Source organism: Scatophagus argus, chromosome 20, assembly GCF_020382885.2.
Source record: "Scatophagus argus isolate fScaArg1 chromosome 20, fScaArg1.pri, whole genome shotgun sequence".
NCBI classification, from domain to species: Eukaryota; Metazoa; Chordata; class Actinopteri; family Scatophagidae; genus Scatophagus; species Scatophagus argus.
The window spans coordinates 13,375,243-13,396,083 of NC_058512.1; the positions used below are offsets into that span (position 1 = coordinate 13,375,243).

The 20,841-nt window shown below is 38.5% G+C and overlaps 1 protein-coding gene across 2 annotated transcripts in view; it reads left to right on the top strand.

Moving 5' to 3' along the window:
- galt (galactose-1-phosphate uridylyltransferase) overlaps positions 1–16,118 on the top strand; it is a 29,074-nt gene extending 12,956 nt beyond the window's left edge. For both annotated transcript variants that reach the window (XM_046374929.1, XM_046374931.1), the window contains 5 exons: positions 912–1,034; positions 6,810–6,942; positions 8,789–8,872; positions 15,163–15,317; positions 15,525–16,118. In XM_046374929.1, the coding sequence (XP_046230885.1) occupies positions 912–1,034; positions 6,810–6,942; positions 8,789–8,872; positions 15,163–15,317; positions 15,525–15,611 (582 nt within the window). In that variant the 3' untranslated portion in view covers positions 15,612–16,118. The remainder of the gene's footprint in view (positions 1–911; positions 1,035–6,809; positions 6,943–8,788; positions 8,873–15,162; positions 15,318–15,524) is intronic.
- Positions 16,119–20,841: the final 4,723 nt, after the last annotated feature.

Here is a 20,841-nt window from a genome sequence, read left to right on the forward strand (position 1 = left end):
GGCTTTTGGTGGGGTTTGACAAATTTCAAAAAAGATACAAGGCAGCTATGAGAAAATGTAGAGTTTGTAAGGTTATAGAGCAAGAAGGCTGATATCACTGTGGCAAACCGGGGTCCTCTTTTCACCATGCATCTACAGACTATTTTCAATATGCATCTACATTAGATTTTATTTTAATCAAGGACTAGGCTCAGAGCCCCTGAAAACCTGGTTTCAAAACATTCTCCATAGCATTTAATATTCATGAGTGAAAAAGGAAGAATTAAAGTTAAAGTTTGTGAAAAATCTTTATGAATTATTTATTAAGAATTTAATTTAAAAGCTCCGCTAATCTGCTTCAACGGCACTGTGTTAATGAGTCAGATGACAATGACATGAGCACAGACAAAAAACAAAAAAAAGACTTCTGACATGAAAAAACACAGCTTTTCCAATTTGGGTCCTTAAAAACCCTTACACTAAGAATATGGTTGATAAAATCTTTTTTTCAGGGCCTTTAATACCTGTACATGGAACCCTGCTGAGGTTGTTCACTGTGATGTAGTACCTGTCTCAATGTGTCAGTGTCTGTAAGTTGATTTTTACACTGCACTGAAATAAATGAAAGCCACTGCCTGCCAGGAAGCTCCATTTATCAATCTAAAAAAGCCTGAATGAAAAAAAGATTAGAGTGAGTTTTGAAACCCAGAAATCTCTGCCTTTTGTGAAACTTTTACTGATTAAGTGGTATTGATGAATAACCCTATCAAATCACAGATTTAATGTAGGTCATGTGGGAAAAAGTAGGCAGATGGCTTGTTTTCCTTTAATTGTAGAGAGTAGTAGTAAAACATATGTAACTTTAAGTTTTTCTGGAGTTCAGTCTCATCATCATCTTCTCTGATCTTCTTCCTGCTTTTGTGACATCATAGGTGTGGGCCAGCAACTTCCTGCCTAATGAGCCAGCTCTGTCAGACCGCTGTCAGAGAGCCTACTATCAGAAACATGGAGAGCCGCTGCTGCTGCACTACGCCAGACTAGAGGCTGAGAAAAAGGTACGGCTGTGCGCATATACATGCAAAAGGCATCATGGGAAGATGTACAACAAATCTGGCATCCCAGGCTACAGAGGTCACATAGTGAATCAATATTACATGGTTTAAAAGACATCTTTTGTTCAATTAAGTGCTTATTTTGAATTTCCCAATGGATTACCTCACTGAAATATGCATTTGATGCCCATGAGGGGAACACAGTCATTTTTGCTGAGTGATAATGGTTTCTAAAAAAGCTACTTAAAAAAATGCCTCCAAGTCAGTGACACCTTATTTTTCTCACCATGACTGCTCTCATTGTCTTCATCTGTTTCCATCCTTTCCCTGTTATGCATCTCCCTCTTTCTCTTGCTTCATCCTTCTCTTTTTTCCCCCCATCAGCATCGTCTGCCTGTCTTTCAGTCAGTGAAGCGTATGATTGGACAGCAGAGACTCTTATTAGCATAATGCTGTGGCATCCATCTTCAACCTACGTGAAGATTAGGAAAACCAACTCTGTGTGTGTGTGCGTTTGCGCATCAGCAGCAGTAACCATCAAAGACAGGGTCTAACAGAGCACTGAGATCATTAAGCATGTTAGCAAATGTCTTATTATTAAGCAGACATTTGGTGGAAACCGTGAACGAACTCTCTACAGGAGAATTAAACTTGACAGAGCCATGACTTCTTCGTTGGGCTCCCATGAGCTGGAAGAAGATGGCTCACTTATGCTACTTTATTATTTAATATACTTAATCTCAGGTTATATTCGCAGCTAAAACCCTTCTTGAAATTGCCTTCTGTTGTGTTTATCCAGTGATAAGCTCAGCAAATGTGCTTTCAGTTTAGCTTGTCCTATAATGAGATTATATGGGAGCACTTTATCACCTTATCTTACTTTCCCTTACTGACTTACCTATACATTATCCTTTCAGGTTAAGTAGTGATGAACAGATTGTAGGTTTTTGTTAATTATGAAGATTATTTCAAACAAGTCAATTTGCCTAGCTTTTGAAAACCTCATTAATGAAAAGCCTGAGAATTATTAATGTTGGGCCACAGAATATATACATAATATTAATAATAATAATATACAAATATATACAATAGTTAATAGTCAACAGTTTGACATTTTTGAAAATTATTAGCTTTCCTGCCAACAGATGAGAACATTAATGCCACTCTCACATAATGTGTAGCTGGAGCCAGGAGCTGATAGCTTAGCATAAACAGGAAGAAATTAACACGTGGTTTTGGAGTGGCCACACTATTTTTTGGCCAGGAATGGTTGCTCAACAACCAGTTTAGACTCCAGAAAATTTCTCCTTAGATATTGGATCATGTCACACTACCTGTGCAGCCCTTCTGGAGATGAGCATCCATTTCATTAGACAGTATAATTATTGTAACACCAAAAATCACCACATTTTATCTCAGAAGCTGGGGCAAAGTAGGAACAGCAACTTTTTTTCTGTTATTTTCATTTCAGTGGGTGTCATTTCTGTGATAAATCACAGCCATTATTTTAGCTGATTAGCCACTTCACACACAAAGATGAAATCCACTTGGGGATTGAGAGGAAGGTTTTTCTACTCTTGAATCAAAGCTGATTCTTTGTGAGTGACAAAAGGAAAAGTATTTAATTCATCTTCAAGAACAGTGGGAGAGGGACAATCGGCATAATGCGTGAGTGAGTATAACATTAACCAAAGGATTCAGAGCACAAAGTAGGACAGAGGCAGGGAAGTGAAAGGAGTTGCACAGAGAGGAGAAAAGAGTGGACGGAGGTGAGAAAGGACAGAAACAGAGACACGCAGTCACAAAGAGAGAGGTGTGCAGGTAGGAAGGAAAAAAGAAATCAGACAACCACTGATTCATTCAGGGAATGAGCTGATACCTGTTCTACTGGGAGAGAGAGAGAGAGAGAGTCTTTGTGTGTGTGTGGGGGGGGGGGGGTAGCATTTCAAGAAGAGCAGACACTAGACAGCTACTCATGGGGACTGACCTTTATAAAATCAGAGTGGAAGCAGAAGTATGTGTGTGTGTGTATGTGCATCTCTCTCTTTTTGTTTCTGTCTCTATAAGCTGGGGTTAGGGCCCTAAATTGGCACAGTGCACTGTCTGGAGAAGTTTGAATTGGGGATCGGCTCCTTGGTGACACTCTTGACTTTGAAACAAAAACTTTCTAAGCTAATTGAATAATGCTCTTTGGGATTTGCAGTCTGTGAGGTGTCGGTTTTGGGACAACCTCCACTTCCTTCCTCTCTCTCTCTCTCTCTCTCTCTCTCTCTTTCTCGCTCTCTTCACTGCTCTACCTCAATCTTCCCTCTTCATCCTGGTTCTCACTTCTTTTTCTATCTTCATTGTGCTTCTTTATAATCCTGTTGAAGGCAGCAGAGGATGAATGCAGTGGGGAAAATATGGGTTTAGGGTGGATATGGAAGATGGAAAAGGAGGAGAGATATGAAATCTTGACCAGAAATAAACAAAACAAAACAAAAAAACAGCCAGCTAGGAAGTACTAAAATAGTGGTGTAATATTTAGAGTCAGTTAAAAATGATCATATCAATGAAGGGTAACCTTGGAAATACAGAAAATATTACTAAAATGTCTTCCTTTTTATCCCTGACTCATTTTCTTCCTTTTAAATTAGCCTTTGAAAGGGAAGCTATAGTCAAAGTGTTATTGCACCAGGCATTAAGTAAAATCCTATACTGCAAGTACAGTTCATTAAGAGAGCTGAACACTTTGGGATTCTGTGAGATTAGTCTGTGTTTTCCTCCACAGTTATTAAACACCAAAGCATTCCCTGCAGATCCCCTAATTATGCACTAATGCCTGGACAAGTTTGTTTAAACCTCTGGGAGATTTACAGCCTCTCTTTGCTTTGGTGTCTGTTAAACGCTAATTATTTTTTTGTTTATTTTTTTTTAAGTTATTTTTTATGCTATTCAGCTTAATGTAAATGTCATATATGTCCTGTATAAATGCACGATGAGAAAATAGTTGAATAAGATAAAGAAAGAGGAAAATAAATAATAAGTAAAAGAAAAACATACAGTTCATTCAACTATACAGTACACGACATAAACAATATTTTTGCAACCAAAACACTGTTTTTGACATCCACTGTTAAATATGTACACTGTAATATACTATATGTGCCAGTGTCTATCTTACAATAAGAATTTTCTTGGCTGCAGTTTTCTTTTGATATCTTGACAGATTGAAGAGCAAGTCGTCTTTCAACCTGAATAACGTATGGTTTTTTGACACAAAAAAAAATACAACACTGGGACATGAAGCATTTGAAAAATCATCTACCTGGATAGAAACAAATCGATAAACTGGTCAGTCATAAGTACAGTTGGTTTGCCACAATCAGCTCAAACGCACACTATGAAGGAAGAGCAAGTTATTTTAGCACTGCAATTAGCTTGTTTGCCAAGTGCTCTGTTCAGCACTGTAAAACACATTATATATATATATATATATATAAGTCACATGTATACAGTCATCATACAGGAGATATAATGATATAAATTTGCTGCATTTAAGAGGAGTGCTAAGCTAAACAACCTTCATCTCTTATGAACTGGCAATGTGACACGGCTATCGATACGTTTATCTACTGACACCCATGAGCCACCAAAGCTACACTTCTGGATATGTCGTTACATGTTCAGAGAGTTAAACAAAGACACAGATGTACCTGCTAGCAATGACAAACAGAGAAATATGATACAGCTCTATGGAACTCTTCAGCCTCTTTTAGCTCATTGTTTTGGCTTTGTTTTTTGTTGTGGTTCATGTGTAGATTCAGGAAACTAGCTATCATAAATCCACTGTTTACTACCGGCTCAGCACCAAACGGCAGACAATATTGCTTTTCCTGTTGTGTGTGTAGACAAGCTGTTGTGTGATAACACCTTGACCACAACAACTTAATAAGGTGGTAATATGTCAAGGCTGAGTGCTTTTCAGTTTGTTGTGGAGTTCTCCAGCCCCCAAGTGGCCCCCGTCTTCACTTCTCTGATTGCTGATCCTGCTCCAATTAACTATTAAAGCTCTGAGGAATTTTCAGCGTTTCCATGTCAGTTCGTGATCAGACTGAGTTCTGTTAGGAAATATCTGTTAACATGCAGTTTCTGTTAGTCCAGTGCCAAGAAAAACAACAGAAAAAGAGATTGTCCATGTTGTTTTGGGATTAGTATTCCTACTGCTACTGTTTAGCACAGACACACGCACACACACACACACACACACACACACACACACACACACACACAGACCCAATCTGTTTCTGATAAATTGTAAAACCTAGGTCAGGTCATGTTTGTGGCCACACATCAGCTTGTTAAATGTTAGCTTCTGACACCTTCTGTGTTTAAACAGTTTATGATAATTAGGCTTCCCGCAGCAAACAGCCAATCCTGAATGACTTGCTTGATCACCATTTTGAGCTCAATTTGATATAAAGTCATGTCTTTCTAGTCTGAATGGATTGGGAGGGGGAACTTCATAAGCTTCAGCAATCTGATCAAGTTCATGCATTTATTATGTGGTCTTTATACGTGTGTTCATTATAATAAATGGGGTTAAATGTCTGTGAAGCATGTTAAATGAACGCTCAAACAGCTTACAGTATCATATAAGTAATCACCTACAAACAGCCTATATGAGCTGCATTGTCTGTGTTATGGATATTGGTCACTGACACATGCACATAAGAACTGGGAGAGGAGAAACACTGCGGGAAAAAAACGCATATAAAAAGACAGAAGGATTAGACAAAAAAAAAAAAACTTTAAATGAGAAAAGGCGAGATGACAAGTTGAGTAGTTGGATCATCTCTAATGAGGAATATGGGGTTTCTAGAAGATAAATTGACTGTTATGATGGCTCTAATAGCTTCTGAAAAACTTAAATTCATTGAAGAGATGTGTTCAAGGAACTCACCCAGCTGAATGATGTTCAGTATGCTCAGACCCAAACGCTGACTCACCTAATCTACTTTCTAATGCAGCACAGGCTGGGGAAATGATAAATAATGGTCTGCCACACCTCTTAGAAAAGAATGTGAAATTAGCAGGTGTGTAGTCCTGCATAGAGAGACAAAGCCCTGATGCCATACCTCGGCTGACTGTTTTGCATTAGTTGGTGTTTAACGCTCATCATCTTATTTAGCATGTTAGCACACTAAGTTTGACTAATTAGCATTAAGAGTACAGCTGAGTGTGATGGGAAAGCCATAAGCAGGTTTTTGGTAAAAATTATGTTAAAATTTTGACTTGATTATGGCACTGGATAATATAATAATATTTTAAGAGAGGTTTAATAATCCATCCTGAGGGGGACATGGATATCAGCTTCCATGTGATGCTAAAGGAGAGTCAGAGGGTCACCAACGTCAGTAGGATTCATCTTCTGGGAAGCCTGAATGTGTGTGAAGATTTTATGGTAATCCCCCAAGTAGTTGCTGTGTCTGGACAGAATGACTCTGCTATCGCTAGAAAATAACATCTGTGACGTTCAACCCTCCTCGTCCACTGTCAAAGCTTGCTGTACCAAGATAAGCTATATGGTTGGATTTGTAGTAATTTCCAATAATGTCATGATGTTGTAATTTTGAATTGTGGTCTCCTATTTCTGGAATGAAACTCAAATTTCTCAGCCTGCTATTACTTTTTGACTTTGTTGCACAAAAATATTGTTAACCAAAAGTCTGTAAAATATCTCAAGAAAATATTATAAAATATCTCTGCACATTCTAAAGCATTTTGATTCTTCTCTAGGAGCGTTTAGTGGTGGAGAGTTCTGATTGGCTGGCGGTGGTTCCATATTGGGCAACGTGGCCCTACCAGACATTGTTGTTACCACGACGACATGTGCTCAGAATCAATGACCTGACAAGAGAGGAGAGGGAGGGTAAGTGTGTGCGTGTGTGTGTGATGATACTGACAGAGTGAGAGACTGAGAGAGCGATAAGACAATTAAGACTAGTTTGAGGTGACTCAGCGGATCAGCAGGGAATTTGGAGCTTTGATGCCAGAGGTGCATCCTGTGAAAGCAGCTCAAATTAATCCAAAATAAATCACACTTATTTCATTGTGGAGACTTGCTCCTCTAATCCTTCTGTTTTCTGTCACCTCCTTGGAGTTAGAAGTGGATGATTTCTTGCTGTCGAGCTTGTCTTCGTAGCTAATATTTTGCTGCTTGGTCAACCCTCACAATATTATATTACACTGTATAGACAAAAGTATCCAGACACATCTTTATATGGGACTGTGTTTCAGGGTTAAGTTGGGCCCCTTACTTCAAGTGAAGGAAAATCTTAATGCTTCATCATACCAAGACATTTTGGACAATGCTATGCTTTCAACTTTGTGGCAACAGTTTAAGGAAGGTCCTTTTCTGTTTCAACATGACTGTGCCCCAGTGCACAAAGCAAAGTACATAAAGACATGTTTGGATGAGTTTGCTGTGGAAGAACTTGACTGGCCCACACATACCTGACCCTGACCTCAACCCCATCCAACACCTTTGGGATGAACCGGGATGGAGATTGTGAGCCAGGGCTTTTTGTCCAACATCAGTGCTTGACCTCACAAATGCTCTACTGCATGAATGTGCAAAAACACTTCAGAATCTTGTGGAAAGCTTCCCCAGAAGAGTGGAAGCTGTTATAGCTGCGGAGAGGGGGCGGGACTCCATGTTAATGTCTATGTATCCAGAATGTGGTATAATGGTCAGTTGTTGGTTTTTCAGAGACAGAATTCTCTTAAGATCGAGGTGGTGTCATGGTGAGCTTATTCACCACTCCCTCTCAAGGACAAACATCACCTCATTCAAAAACTAAGTAAGGGCCTATTTGAGAGACGTCTGCTGACAATCAAGAGACTGTTCAGACAATTGAGCTTGTGTGAAACCCAAGGCACATACATAAGAAGGATCAGTGGGAGAGGTGTTTTGGTAAGACACTGCCACTGTCTTACATTAAACATCGGAGACAAGTCAACACAAAATAACAAATCAAAAATGTGTCCTGCAGTAGTTGTCAGGAAGGGTGATGTTTCTTCTGATTCAGTGCTTCCAGTCATAACAACCTGTCTCAGTTCAGTTTTTGCCTGTAGCTTGCCTGCAGTCATAGTAAGAGGTGGGTTTGTTGAGGCTGGTGTTGATGATTATTCATTAGTCAGTTAATTACCATAAATGATTAGATCATTTAAAAGCATATTAACTAATTATTTGCAAGGTTTGGACCTATGAAACTGGGATGATGGTTTTCAGCTTGTCTTTTTTACATTACAGAAACTACACAGTGATTGGTGTCTCATGGGAAGTTTAAATGCAGCTTTAACTCAAACCTCTTTACTGTTATTGCTCCATTTGCCATTGCCATGCGATCCATCCAGGGTTTGTGTGTGTGTGTGTTTATGTAATTTCACATTTGTTTGCTTGCACATGCACTTTTCTGTCTTTGGTCTGTGTGAGTTACTCCTCGCATGCTCTTTGGTATTTCATTTCCCCTCAAGAATCATAAAGGTTTCATCTACTTTTCAATTTGAAGATTTTTGCAGTTGTACATTCCCCTCTCGATTTGGGTTACTGTTTTATTTTTTTTTTGTTTTTACTCTTACATGCCCTTACTTCCACTCCCTTCCTCATGTCATTCATTATTAAAAATGCTCACTAAGAAATGCCTTCTGTCTCCCCCTGCTCACCTTCCTCCCTGTTTTCTCGCTGTATTCTCTTCTGTGTGTCTGTTTATCAGGTCTGGCTGACATTATGAAGCGCCTGCTGACCAAGTATGACAATCTGTTTGAAATCTCCTTCCCATACTCCATGGGCTGGCATGGTAAGAAAAATTTTAGAAGAAAATACAGTATGTTTGCGCTTAAATGTGATAACCTGTTCAAACTCCCTTTTGTTGGGTTACAGAGGAGAGCGACAAATGGTAGGAAATATTGATTCTGATACATTAAAATTTATGGATGAGTGTAACACAAACACTGTGACAATTTGGAGGCTTTTCACACATCAGGCCACCTATAATAAATAATTCACATAGCTGGTTTGATATATGAATGAGTCAGACACAGTCACTCCAGTCACAGTAGTTGGAAGGTAGCATGCTCGTCTGTGTCATAATCTGCAAAAGTCAGTCATTAAATATGTGAAGCTGCGTCTTTTCACAGTCAGGATTTTGCAAGACTTCAAGTGTTGTACCAAATTAAACCGAAATGACAAGCACTAAAGAGGAAAGAGATGCATTAAAATGCTTTCACACCTCACTTCAAGCTTTTCTTTACACCCTTCAAAGTCCTCTCTCTCTTTCTACACTTTCCATTCTTTAGTCTCTCTTTTCTTGCTCTGTGTAGACAGTTTTCACTCAGTGTTTCATGAAGTGAGCTCTCTGCAGCAAGAGGTTGCAAATCAGTCAGTGTGCTCCAGTCTTTTTTCTCTCACATACAATTTCACAGTAGCTCATGTCCTCTGGAGCTCATAATATCACATGTGAATATTGATTAGCTTGTCCAATGCCATGGGGAAGATGTATGCAAGTGATGCTGCAGTGTGTGCTCTCTACAGGTTACATGGCTCTTTTTGCATTCCAGTCATCTCTGCTGTAATGAACTGACAGACAGCCTTGATGTCACCCACCTAATACCATTTCTATGCACACATCAGTATGCACACATCAGTATTTTTAAGATTTTGTCTCTTACATTGCCATCAAGGAAACTATAGTTCTCCAAGGCTTTTGCCATCTGTTAAAGTACTGTGGGGAGACAGAAAAACTTTATTGTCATGTTGTGCAGCATGATGAAAGGACCTTCCATGTTTAGAACAGAGTGGGAGTCTTCTGCATTCACTGATTTTGTCAGTGAAACAAACACAACATTGAACACAAGCTTTTCTGGTTAACAAGTTAAGATTAGTAATGACTTCTCTACACATTCAACAGATACATAGAAACATTGGCATTCATCTTGTGTCATGTGTTTTTCTTCACAAGCACTATTTATTTAAAATAATTTACAAAATATCTGGCTCTTAAGTTGTTATGTGCTAACTGCTCGAAAGGAGCTGTACTCTGGATTTGTAGAGCTTGTGTTGATGAGAACACCTCCCTGCTGCAAGAATAGATGATGGCGAGAGAGCCAAAAGTAATCCAAAACAGTGACTTTCTGGGTTGTTAAAAAGCCAAAACAACTAGCTGAAAGATGCTAAAACGCTGCATAGAGCTGAGGGGAGGTGCAGAGTTCTGTGGATTGGTCACTGTTTGTGACAACTTTGTCTGCGATCTATTGATAAAATAAAAATATACGTGAGAGCAGCGGTAATGTGATTTTATCAAGCCGAATTTAAAAGTTTTAATCTTTTTTTGCCAGATATACAGATATATTCAAAGTAAAACTTTTTGACTTTTGCAGTATGCAAGGAATGGAAGTAAGAATTATTCCGAGTTGTTTGGATTTTTTTTCTAGGGGACGACTGACAAATTCATATCCCTGGAGAAATATTGAATAATCATATCAGACAGAAAGTGAGAATTTTTTTGCTTTTGTTTGCTGAACTTTGCTGAGCCCCTGGTGCTGAGAAAAATCTTGTTGTTTAAATTTGAGATATAACCAAAGCATGAGATATGTGCATTTTGCATATGTCTCGCTTTATATTAATCTTAATAACTAAAATTGTGACAATGTTAATCCATTCCAGGTGATTTTTTTTCTTCTGCCTAAACAGTCATATATACACATCTGTACTTTCGTATTATTTATTCCACTGTGTATTTTTCTCATGGATGTAAACACTCTTGTATAAAGTGACTGAGAACGTTTAACTGATGTGAGTTGGAGATTAATTTCAGACCGTTTTCCTGACAGTGAAATATAAAATCATATTACAATGCACTACATTCTGAAGTTTAGGTTTTCAGTGTTTTCAGTGTTGCAGTTTCTCATCATGAACAAAGCAGCTTAACTTATTTTTCAGCATTATGTGTCTGGATCCTGCACTGTAGTTCCTGTTACTTTCACACCAAAACACCACAGGAAGGGAAGATCCAGTTACAAAACAGCAAGGAATTGAATGAGTAAACAAACGTAGAGAAAATGCTGGGAGATGTTAGCTTTTCAAGAAGGGCCAAATTAACTTTTCCTATTGACAGAAAATGCAGAGTGAAAGACACATATCTCTACAACTAAACTCCAAAATAATTGGATTGGTGTTATGAAGCAGCTTGCACAAATACACAAAAAACTGTAAGACTTATACAGAAAGGTGAGGAACAGCCGTCAAGACAGCTGCAGCTCAGCGCAGGCATCGGCTGATATTTACCTTCACTGAGACAGTGAGGGAAATAACTTTTGCGGGTGATGTCAGGGAAACATCTTGCAGGTGGGGTGAAACTGGAACAAAGGTGAGCAGAGTGCAGTGATGCAATGAGTGATGTGTGACAGGGAGAAGAGCGGTGTCATCACGTCTGAGTGGTTTTGTATCAGCTAAAGGTTGCAGGTTCAATCCCTTCAGCAGTTGTGTCCTCTTCAGTTGTTTTAGAGAGATGAAACCTCACTGCCCACTGATTGTACATTATTTTCAATAAGAATGCCTAAATCAGGAAATATAAACTTATGCACAACCAAGACCAAGACAGCTCGTAGTTTCCACATGCAGGCCAGTTTTCTCTGACAAACATTAAAATCACCCCTGAATCGAATACCAAAACAATCTAGATGTGATAAATATCAGGTAAGAAAACAAGTATTTTTGATGTGTCCTATCAAGCAACAATGGTGATCCCCCTGAGTTTTTCTCTAATGTCATTGAGCCATTGACATTTCCTATCTTGACCACTATTGCTTGGATTGCCATCAGGTTAAAATTAGAATTTTTGTTCATGACCAAATACCTACAAAACTAATAAAGTTAGTCCATAATGGAATGGTCTCAGAGTTTGCCTACTTTTGAATTAAATCAAAGAAATTATACCTGTAAGTGGTGTCTGTCTGCACTATTTCAAAACAGACCAAAGATCACTGCTTGTGAGAGAAAATCTCATTAACAGGAGCAACCTATATGATAGTTTTCATTAGTCTGTATACACCATTCTGCCCAAAGTGCAGATCATTTTGAGATCTTTTATGTACAAGACTTTTTTTCCCTTCTAAGGTTTTGTATTTTTTTTTCTCCTTCAATTCCAAATGATATGCTTTTTGTGATCATCTTTTGTAAACAGCTTCAGGCCAATGAGGTGCACATGTAGTCTAAATATTGAGAACTAACATAAAGGTCGAAACAAATCTTGTTTAATTTAGTCTGCAACTCCATAGTCAGGAAGTAACTACTCAAATTAAGAGTTGAAGAGGCAGAATTATTGTCTCAGATCCATTTCAGAGAATGAAGTGCAGTAGCTTTGTGAACACTTATCACCTGCCAGTTTGCTTTTTATTTTTTTTTTTAAATCTATTTATTTCAAAGAAGAGCAGCCTGCATGAAAGACAGTTCATAAAAAGAGAAAGGTTATACACTCGAACTGTAGTGTGAAGAAAAGGACAGAGTGCATGAGAGGAAACAGTCATCGACTCACTTTCTTCTTTTTATTTTAGCTGATATCAGATCTTCGAAGTAAAATCTCAGTCTAAAAGTTGCCTGTGATGAAGGCTCCTACAGATCCTGTGTTGAGTTTTGGCGTTAATCTTCTAGTCTGTTTTATTTTTTTTTGACAGTGACTAAAACTCACAGGTCATCTTGCAGCAGTGTATTAAAGGTTACCGGCAGGCAGGTGTTCGGTTCATGTTATTTTCTGGAACAGAATGGCGGATATTTTCCCCCAGTCTTGTAGAAAAAAAAAAAATCAAAGCGGTAATTATATTTTGAAGACGTTCAAGTGAAAATTCTTCTGAAGCAGCTAACCATACAATAAAATAGACTTTTATTCCATCCTCATTAAAAGACCGTACACCAGAAAACAGGGTAATATTGCACACATGCCAGTTTCACACTGCCTCCCTTTTTCTTTTCTTTTTTTTTCCTCAGTTTGACTCCACCTATTTGTCAAATTATGTGTGAAATATCACAGTTTGGTTAACTAACAGCATCCTATTTCTCAATTTTCAAAACATGAAAAGAGTTAGAGCAAAGTGTCATGAGCTCCTGGCGCAGGTGAGGATGCCACAAAAAAGAGAGACCAAGATGAAGTAAAAGGTGAAACAGCAAAGTTAATATTCACTTTAGCATCAAAGCAGTAAAATACACTGCTCCTCCAATGGCTCAGTCAGTTTCCTATTCTATCTTTAGTGTGAATAACAGCTAGATGATCCCCTGACAAATTGGGGAAAAGATTTTTTTTTCTTGTAACATGTAACACATCACCCATCCTAACAGAGTGTGACTGCTGTCCTAGTGTTTTCCATTTCTTCTCATGAAGTTGATAGAATACTTCCAGCTGATTTTTTTATAATTGGTAATCCCAAAAATAATGGTGCTATTTTCACTTTATCAAGGGGGATTAAGGGAAAAGAGACTGCTGAGAGTATAATAGAGGTGCTGCAGTGTGCTTTGTTTTAGCTCATTTGGAAGCAGGCAGTTTTTATTCAGCGCTGGGCTTATTAGCGGTTGGATGGTGTCTATGTGTTACCTGGGAAATTAAGGATAAAAACTACCTGCTTATTCCTTCAGGAAGAAAACACACAACACATTAGAGACCATATTAGCTGGTTGAATGAAGAACTAGGACACAGAGGGAGAACAACATGTAGGGACACAGACAATTAATCACACTGAAGCCTGAATAATACTGCAGCATCCTGGATATATGGAAGTAATACTCTCTATAGACAAAAGTACTGGGACAATTGACCATGACATTGCATTCTAAATATACAGACAGTAATATGGTGCTGGTACCCCATTTGCACGAGATTTTGGAGTATTTCTGCAGAAATTTTTGCAGATTCATGCAGTAGTGAGGTCAGGTACTTTATGGACTTTGCTTTGTGCACCGGGGCACAGTCACGCTGGAACAGAAAAGGGCCTTCCCCAAACTGTTTTCACAAAGTTGGAAGCATAGCATTGTCCAAAATGATTTCCCTTCACTGGAAGTAAGGGGTCCAGCCCAACCCCTGAAAAACAGCCCCTGTCCAAATTCTTCTGCCTATATACTGTAGACAATGTGTCAGATTTGTCTCTCAATATGACACAGATATGATTGGTGGTTCATGTTATATTTATTATATGTAATATACACTCTCTAATAGTATGTCACACACATGCAGCAGAACAAACACATTAGCCTAATTGATGTTAATGGGAGTATCTGTCTCTATTCATTTCTTATCTGGATTTTTCAGCCGTTTCTTTGTTCTTCCTTTTTCTTTTAGCATCCGTTAGATTTGTTTATGTCGACCTCCTATTGTCTCTGTCTGCATCTGATCGTTCCCCATTGTCTGGAAACTGACTCTAAAGGAAAGCTTATTGCAAATACAATGTATCCAGTGCCTTTGTTGTTTGTTTGATTGTTTGTTTTGGAGAGATACATTTTCACCTACACTTCTGATTACCTCATTAACGTCTGCTATGATGACAATGCAACAGAGGTATAACAAAGAAGGTATTTAAATGTTAAACACATAACCACTGCAAATTTATCTCTGGTAAATCAAACAGGGAGAAAAGAGTGGATGGTTTGATGAGTACGAAAGTAATGGTAATCACTTGCTATGGCCTTCACAGTTACCAGACCTCAGCTTAGCTGAAGACCTCTGGAAGATTTTGGCAAATTTCAACTCACTTTTGCCCTGCTCTTACTAGTGTATTCATATAGCCTCTCTTACCCCTTCTGTTAGGTCCTCCATATGAAATCTTAAGTAACACCACAGGGCAGGTTAAGGGCCAACATGTCAAGGGTCATGAAAAATCATTAATGGGTTAAAATACAGGAAATCTAACAGGATTAACATTATTAGAGTCCTATCAACAATAACATGGTAATATCAAACATGATGTGATGTGCAAGCTGCTCAGATCACACACAGACTGAGAGGTGTGGTTACAGACCATCAGCCCATCTTGATTATTTTTTATTCTGTGCCTTCAGTTTAATGTCTTCCTGTTTTTTTTGTTTTTTTGTTTTTTTTTATTCAGGAGCCCCTACCGGTCCCCATTTAAAGGAAGACAACTCTCACTGGCAGCTGCATGCTCACTACTACCCTCCTCTGCTGCGTTCAGCTACTGTGAAGAAGTTTATGGTGGGTTATGAGATGCTCGCCCAGGAGCAAAGGGACCTCACCCCTGAACAGGTGAGTAGTGGAACATACACATGTGGAACCTTTAGCATGGGGATGTCTTCAAACATTTTTTGTTAGTCATCTCTTACTTCCCCTGATTTAAATTTGAGACGTGATGTTCAACCCAGGTCATCAAAGGCCCATCATCAAAAGCTGACCCTTTGCAGTGAATTGATCCTGCATTTTGCATTTGGCACTGTTGTCTTCTTGTCATTTTAGGCTGCTGAGAAGCTGAGGAACCTACCAGAAGAACACTATAGGACCAGAGACCAACTGAGCAAAGAGCAAGAAGGTGGAGGAAATTAAAAGTCAAAGTTTGACAATCTGTGCGATAGTTAAAATAGCAGGGACAAATATGCACTTATTTAAACCAGAATATGCTTTTGGAAATATACAGCTGATGTATTATTTTTGTTCTGGAAGTATTGTAAAAATAACATTTAAACTGGTGCAACATGCTAAAGTGCCTTTCCAAACACAGGGCTTTGAGGTACAGTATATGTATATATTTTTAATGCATTTTTTGTGTACATAAATCTGGCACTGGACTCCTTACTACAATTATAAAATGGACTTCAAACTAAATATGCTATAGAACCCATCCTCCATGTTTTTGAGCGATAATGAGAGAACATTTTTCTCTTCTTCCCTGCCGTCCCTTCTGCTGAATTTAAACAAACTTTTATGTTGTTGTTTGGTCATATTAGAAGCCTTTCAACTGTGTCCAACAACAGAATGGGTTATTTGTGATTCAAATGAATTCCTTTGTTTCTTGGAAATGGTTTTACATAAAAAGTAGCTTTCAGTCTCAAATGTGTGGTGGCATAATGTTTAATTTTATATAGAAAATGAATGAATTAACATGTCTTGTAGTATTATGTTAACAGTATTATCCTCAAGATAAAGTTTACTTCAGGGCTTTCTTATTAGGCAGCTCCAGCAGAATTTTTGAATATGAGCAATACCATAATGAGATTTGAGTTAAATAAAGAATTTTCAAATTATTGGTGTACTTGGATGCTACGTACAATACTGCTCTGTCTGATGTGTTAATTACACTTATTTGACAGCAGACCTGCCAATGTTGGAACAAAAGTGTTCCAGATAAGAGGCAGGGGAAGGCCATTAAATGAATGAGGCAGTGATTTAGGATAAACTGTGGGTTAGAGTATTTCAGCACCAAGGAGAGAGACACAGAGCGACCGAGTTTGTCTGTTTCAGCACCATGGACAGAGACTGTATGGCCATAAAGAGATGGGTTCACACGTTCCAGTTGTATCTTAATATAGTTATAGCTTCCCCTATGTGCCTGGGCAGGGTTATTGACTGCAGTAAGTGTTTTCCAGTCCATTATTTTCCATTTTTGTCCATAATAGCCTCAAGAAGATCCTTAAGTGATGTCAGTGTAAGTGATGTGGAGAAAAAATTCACAATGTTCATAAGTGTATGCTGTTCTTTTGTCCACATCTCTTACATCAGCATTGCATTATGATGGGATGTCTTTGTGGCCAGTATGAACAGAAGCTCTAATTACAATGAACAAAAAATGATCTCAATGTGCAAATAGAGAATTGATTAATTGAGAATTTCATCACTGCGGGACTAATAAATGCCTATCTTAATTAGATTAAAATTATGTGAACTTATACTACTACTGATATTATGTGGACTTTGACTACTTTATGTCACATTACCGATGAACTATTGTTCATATTTAGGAAGGCTGACAAGACTGTAAACCAGCTGCAGAATTAGTTTCCACTGGTAGGATGTGTTATGTGTTATTATTATGTGTTACTGTTTTATAGCTGAGAGCTGACAAAGTGAACAGTGATGAAGATATCTGGTCGAGACGTACCCTTCCAATACCAGTGTTCGAGTGCTTGAGACCATGCTTCAGAGTATTAAAACAGAGCAATATGGAATTCACATGATACGTAGATTTTGGAGTTATTCCCTTTGGATATGCTCATTACTAAATTTAGAACCCCTGCATGAAAATAAATACACTGCTACAACCAATAAAAAAGCTAAATGGGATGACTGAAAGCCCTTGTCCTGACAGATTAATGATTAATGTTGCTGGAGAGGTCGTGAGGATTCATGTAGATTAAAATGCAGTACTTGCATCCTCCTGCCATACTGCATTAACCACAACAGGTGACAGCTGAAATCAAGATGAACCTGCACTTATGTAAACCATACATATAAAAATGCTAAGTTTTTTTTGACATGCAAAATGAAGTGTGCTCTCACTATGGCAACAGCAGATGGTAGTGTTGCTTAGCCTATATCAATACATTTAAAGGCATTCCGCTGAAGGAGACAGCTGTGTACCATTATGAGAGACATGAATGTGTCCTGGATTGTAGAGATGGGCTTCATATCTGTGTGTGTGTGTCATTTTCCTGTTTTAATTATACCAATCTGAGCTCCAACTACCTGTCAAATAAGTCAGGTGGTAAGCATGACTAAGGACCATATGGCCATTTCTCCCAGAACTGCATCTTCAGTTTTATTCCCTGCCTCCCAGTAAATCACTGGCTTTACTTCCTCTCAGTATGATATGAAAATCAACTTGCAGATACTCGGGGCTCCATTTTCGAATTGGCTCAAGGTGCAGAACATAGTGTTACAGCAAACGGGTATTTTTCTTGGGAGTACTGAGGTTATTTCCTCGACTGTGCATTTTTGGTATCTTGATGACTCGCTGTTCTCCACAGCAGGCAGCGCAGGTGTGGCAGAGAGTGTGTGATGGAAATCCAACAGCTCATTGCGATCTTTTTACTAACAATGAATGTGTCTTCCACGGACCCACAGTCCCGTTAAATCACTGAAGAACCATAACAACTTCCCATATCTCAGAACTGTCCATCCCTACCAGTCGTTCATATAAAACAATGGACAAACAGGACAACATAATACAAGCAGCAGATAAGACTTTATGTTGTTTGGCCTGTGATAAATGTAAGGACAGTCACAGAGTTTACTGTTCATCAAAATGTGACTGCAGGCTGCTGTTGCCCCCTCCTACTTTGGGCTAGACCACACAACTAAAGCTCATCAAGTGAGGAATCAGTCATCATCCTCTACTACTTTAATCTATTCAGGCTGTTGCAGAAGGGGTGTAAATTTCTATAAAACTTACAAGTAATAGACAGAACACAGTAACAGTCTTTTCAGCTACTGCTTACATCAAAACCTTAGACATGGGAGCAAATAAAAAAATAAATATAAAAACATGTGTCAACGTGGTAAGAAGGCTTTCATGTCTCATAAATACAATAAGTATTAGGGCTTAAGAGGATGACACAGATTACCGCCAACAATAATCTATGCCTCTCATATAAAATATCATTGGAAAAAACCAAAGTACTTTGTTGGAACACTCTTGTCCTATGGCATTTCTCCTTTGGTGTTTATTTGCGGTACTCACTTATTCACACGAAACTGACAGAATATCTTACTGTACTTAAGATGTTAGCTATGGGGCAACATCAGACGCTGAGGCTGTGTGTGTCTGGGTGTTTGATTCAGTTCAGCCTTTGACTGAACTCAACACTCACCAGAGAATCCAGTTCTGTCTTTTCTTATCCCCCTCAATACATCCAAGCAAATTTCCCTCTAGTCAGCATTACAGTACATGAACATCTGACAGTGGAGGTGATTTTATGCCTTGACTCACTGCTGAAGCAGGTTGAGAAGATAAATCCACTTTTTAATCCCAAAAGTTTCAAAAGTATACTCTGAGCTCTCCTCATCATAGTGAGCTGCTCCAGATCAGAAAAGAATCTGAAGTGACTCTGGTTGTTTATTACTCAAGAAGGTCTGGCGGTGTCCCTGGCTCTCTTCCCCACAGTCTGCATGTAATCTTGCCATGCAAAAAATTTTTGAATACACCATTAGAAACCCTCTGGATCTTTTATGAATGGTGCCATTTTCCAACAGAACTGATGGGTCAGTAGGCAGTGATTTTATATACACCGATCTCTTATTTCAAACATAACCTGCTCAAGAGCAGGTGTGCAGCACAAGTTACCATGGTGATGTACCTTGGTAAGAAGTGAACCAACGTCGTAATCCGACAAACCCGGGGTTAACTTTGAAGTTACCTTTCTAGCTGCAAATCCTGCTTTGTAGTACTAGTCTCAGACTGACCACTTTTCTGCTGCTGTCATTTTCCTATAAATACCAGGTTGTGTTGCTGTAAAGAAAATTTGACTTATTGTTTCTTAGAGTTGCATCATTCTCTCTGGCATCTCCTTTTTAGATCAAGATCAGATCAAGAGTAACCTTTGACTTTTTTCTGGCTTTAATGCAGGTGTATTTCACTTTTATCACACACAAAACACTGTGTTAGACCTGAGGAGCCCTGCCCAGCGGACACATAGGATTAAGCATTTTTTTGGGGGGTGGGGGTTTCGATTTGGACACTTATACTTGAATATCCTTAAAAAGGTACTTCAAGATTAGCAGTATATCACTGTTGTATTTACGGAAGGTCAAGCACAAAAAGATGTGGCAATGTCACAGTTCATTAGATAAGATCTATTTCCATAAGCCGGTATTACATCTATTTCTTATTGATACACCAGCTACTCCCCCTCAAGCAAGCATAAAAACGTTTTTGCAGTATTTCTTTTTATGGGGGTGCTGAAAAAGAAAAAAGAAGTGGCACATGGGCAATGACACAAATCAGCCACACGCACTCACCAGTTTCATTATTTATACCACTTCAAGTGAGGCTCAATCTCAGTTTCTCCATAAATATTAATATTGATTGCAGGTTTTGTTAAAAAATACAACTGAACAGTAAAAGAGCGCAACTATAGTTTACAGACCGAGAGGTCCTTCCAGGGCATGGATGTTGGTGAGGTAGTGTGTGAGTGAGTGTATAGCCCTTTTTATGTACTGTGACAAACCTCATTCATTCAGGTCAATATTTATCCAGTCCTCCAGGCTCACCGTGGATCCTCTTCTCATCTATTTCATCACTCCTTTGAGACTCTCCTTGAGTGCATGTGTGTCTGCGTGTGTGTGTTCAAGATATATCCACACAGATAGCGAGGAATGTGTATGTGTGCGCATGAATGTGTGTCTGTGCTTGTGTATAAGCCATGTGTGTCTCCTCACTGGCAGAGGAAGACAAATAGTTTGGCTCCTTTGCTAAAATCTTGCTTGCCTTTTCCAGCACAGTTCTGGTAGGGAATAATTCTCCCAGCATATTAAATGATGCCAAATGTGCTTTATGAAATTTGATTAGTAAAATTTGCATGTCCTCATTGTAATGACGTTTGAAGTTTGTTTTTTTTAAAAAAAAAAAAAAAAAGCAACAGAAGGAAAGTTATTTTAACATTCAAGAAATGATCACAGAGGGTGGACACAATATCAGTGCAACAAATTGTGAAGTATATTACAGTGTGGACTGTATACTGATAATTATGACTTGACTGAAAGACAAAACACAGGAGACTAATATTATAATTTGAAGAGGATTTACATGAAATATGTAGTTCATTTTGATCCTTCTGGTGGG